General features: G+C 38.0%; 1 protein-coding gene across 1 annotated transcript; it reads left to right on the forward strand.

Moving 5' to 3' along the window:
- The first annotated feature begins 955 nt into the window (after positions 1-955).
- On the forward strand, positions 956-1,462 carry LOC149206308 (uncharacterized). The gene has a single exon (XM_089397653.1). The coding sequence runs from the start codon at positions 956-958 to the stop codon at positions 1,460-1,462; it is 507 nt and encodes a 168-aa protein (XP_089253779.1).
- Positions 1,463-2,865: the final 1,403 nt, after the last annotated feature.

The following is a 2,865-nucleotide window of genomic DNA, read 5'->3' on the forward strand; positions in this document are numbered from 1 at the left end:
ACGGAGCGCGGATTGAAGTCTCACCTGAAGCATTATGGGGGATGTTGGAACCAAGTTTCCAAACCCAGACCCTAAATCTGCCTCCGTGCAGATCGATAAGCCTTTAGGGCTTATCGATATAACTCCCCTTAATTAGTTTCTATACCTCCATGAACGTTTACAACTATCTTTCACGGACCCTAATTAGGCAGATCAAATACTTACACGCATCAAAGATGACTTATAACCCATTGATTACTCTTATCGACTTAAGTGTTCAATAACTTCAACATACAGCAAGATATTCTTCGAGTAAACAGTTAAAAGTAATTGAATTCATGTATTACTATAAATCACGTAAAGTCGTCCATCAATACACCATTATTTCATATACCCATTATAACATAAGGCGCATTCATATAACAGAAGTAAAGAGATAACACAATTATTTATGCAACAATCTTCTTTATTGATAGTCAATTCAATCTTACAAACTTGAAACTTTCCTGCGAACTCAACTTCAGGGGTCCGCGCACTCATCTATGGACTCTACTCTAGGCTTGTGTGCACACAGCTGCAGATCCTTCCTTCTACTCTAAGACTTATTCGCTCTTACTCTTACTAACCCATTACATTCATCTTCATCATCCGTATTCTTATGCCTTAGACTCTCTAAGACACACCTACTTATACAATCCCATGGTCTGTGGACCATGGGTAGATCTTCAAAATCTGACTCAACTTACATAAAATAAGGGTAAAACCCTTTATGACACTTTAACTATCTATGCGCTCCATGACCACAACTTGTAGAGACTTTACATTTGATACAACAAAACTTGGTATTTTGCCCCAAAATTTACCCTAGGGGACCCCATCCCAGCAAGTCGAAAGAAAGAACAATTCCATCGTAGAATCTACCTGACCTATGTTTCATGATCAAAAGTTTTCAAAAATTAGGGTTCCTCATCAAGTAATGGACAACAAGACTCAGGAAGAAGTATTCATAGGTGTGAAGCCCAACATTCGACATCTCAAGATATATGATTGCCCCATATATTTTAATGTGCCGAAGGAAAAGAGGAACAAACTAGAAGCCAATAGAACGAAAGGTAATTTTGTTGGTTATCGTGAAAATTCTAAAGCGTTTAGAATATACATATCAGATCAAAGTAAGATCGATTTTAGCATGGATGTAACTTTTGATGAAGATGTCACTCTTGGAAAAGCAAGGGACCTTCCCCTAGCTGAGAAGGATGATAATGACATACTAGAAGGTCATTTTGTACCTAAATATAAGAAATACATAGTTGATGATCTCATGGAGCCTATGGACCCCTTCGACCGTCCTCCAAGTGATCCCCCTACCAGAAAGAGACCACCATGGCTTCATGATACTTTACAAGATGTTGAGAGACATGTTCCTGTGAAAATGACTTTAAGGAGAGTAAGAATCCATGCTGATACCAAGGATACATTGTAGCTATGAGAACTATGATCCAAGTTGAGCATTTTACATTTGAAGAAGTTGTAAAAGAACAGGTTTGGAAGGATGCCATGGCTGAATAATATGAATCAATTATGAAGAATGATGTATGGGATGTTGTTCTGAGACCTAAGGGAAAGTCGTTCTTAACTTTAAAGTTCCTATATAATATCAAACATGGAGCTGATGGAATCATTGAAAAGTACATAGCAATATTTTTGGCCTGATGTTTTCCCCCATTGTCCGCTACACTACCATTAGATTAGTTGTTTCTCTTACTTCTAACTAAGGATGGACACTTCACCAGATTGATGTAAAGAAAACATTTCTTCATGGAATCCTACAAGAAGAAGTACATGTTGAGAAGCCTCAAGGATTTGAAGTAAAGGATAGGAATACTAATGTCTACAGGTTTAAGAAAGGATTATATGGTTTGAAGCAAGCTCCCTAAGCCCGGTATGCCCGTATTGACAATTACCTGGTGAAGCTTGGATTCACAATAAGTAGTGTCGATCTAAACACCTATTCCAAAGTGGTCCAAGGTATGCCTTTGATTTTGGTTTAATATGTTGATGTTCTATACGTGATAGGCATCGAGCCCCTAGTGATCAAATTTAAGAGGGAACTGGAATCTGAATTCAAAATGAAGGATCTTGGTATGATGCATTACTTTCTGGGACTAGAGGTTTGGCAGAGACCTAGAGATATTTTCCTTTCTCAAGGAAAGTATGTTGTGAAGCTATTGGAAATATTTGGAATGACTAAATGAAAGTCTCTCTCTACATCAATGAAGATTAACTTCAAGAAGTTATGTGGAGATGTTGGTGGACCTGACTTGGCAGACCCCTATGAGTATTGACATTTTATTGGGGCATTGATGTTCCTTGTGAACACCCATTCGGATATATTCTTTGCAATGAACACTTTGAGTCAATTCATGACCAATCCTCTTCATGCGCATTGGGTTGATGCCAAACACATTATGAGTTATTTGCATGGGACAATCAATATTTGTTTGAGATATACTTTTGAAGGTGTGAGACTACATGGATACACTGTCGTTGACTAGGCAAGAAATGTTATTGACAGGAAGAGCACATCCAAGTGCAACTTTAGCTTGGGATATACCATGATATCTTGGATGGGAAGGAAATAGAGGTATACAAATTTGAGCACGCTAGAGGCAGAGTATACTTCTACTAGCATGGCTAGCTGTGAGGCAGTTTGGTTAGGGAATCTCTTTGGAGAGTCATTTGAGCAGGTCCTGGATATGACTGTTATATATTGCAAAAACAAAAGTGGGATTTGATTGGAAGAGAATATAATGTTTCGTGAAAATTACAAGCACGTTGAGATTAGATAGCATTACATACATGACATGGTGCATAGAGGAGTTGTGA

Source organism: Pinus tabuliformis, chromosome 1_2 (assembly GCF_031772625.1).
Source record: "Pinus tabuliformis cultivar Carrire ecotype Pingquan chromosome 1_2, CPIR1, whole genome shotgun sequence".
Taxonomy (NCBI): domain Eukaryota; kingdom Viridiplantae; phylum Streptophyta; class Pinopsida; order Pinales; family Pinaceae; genus Pinus; species Pinus tabuliformis.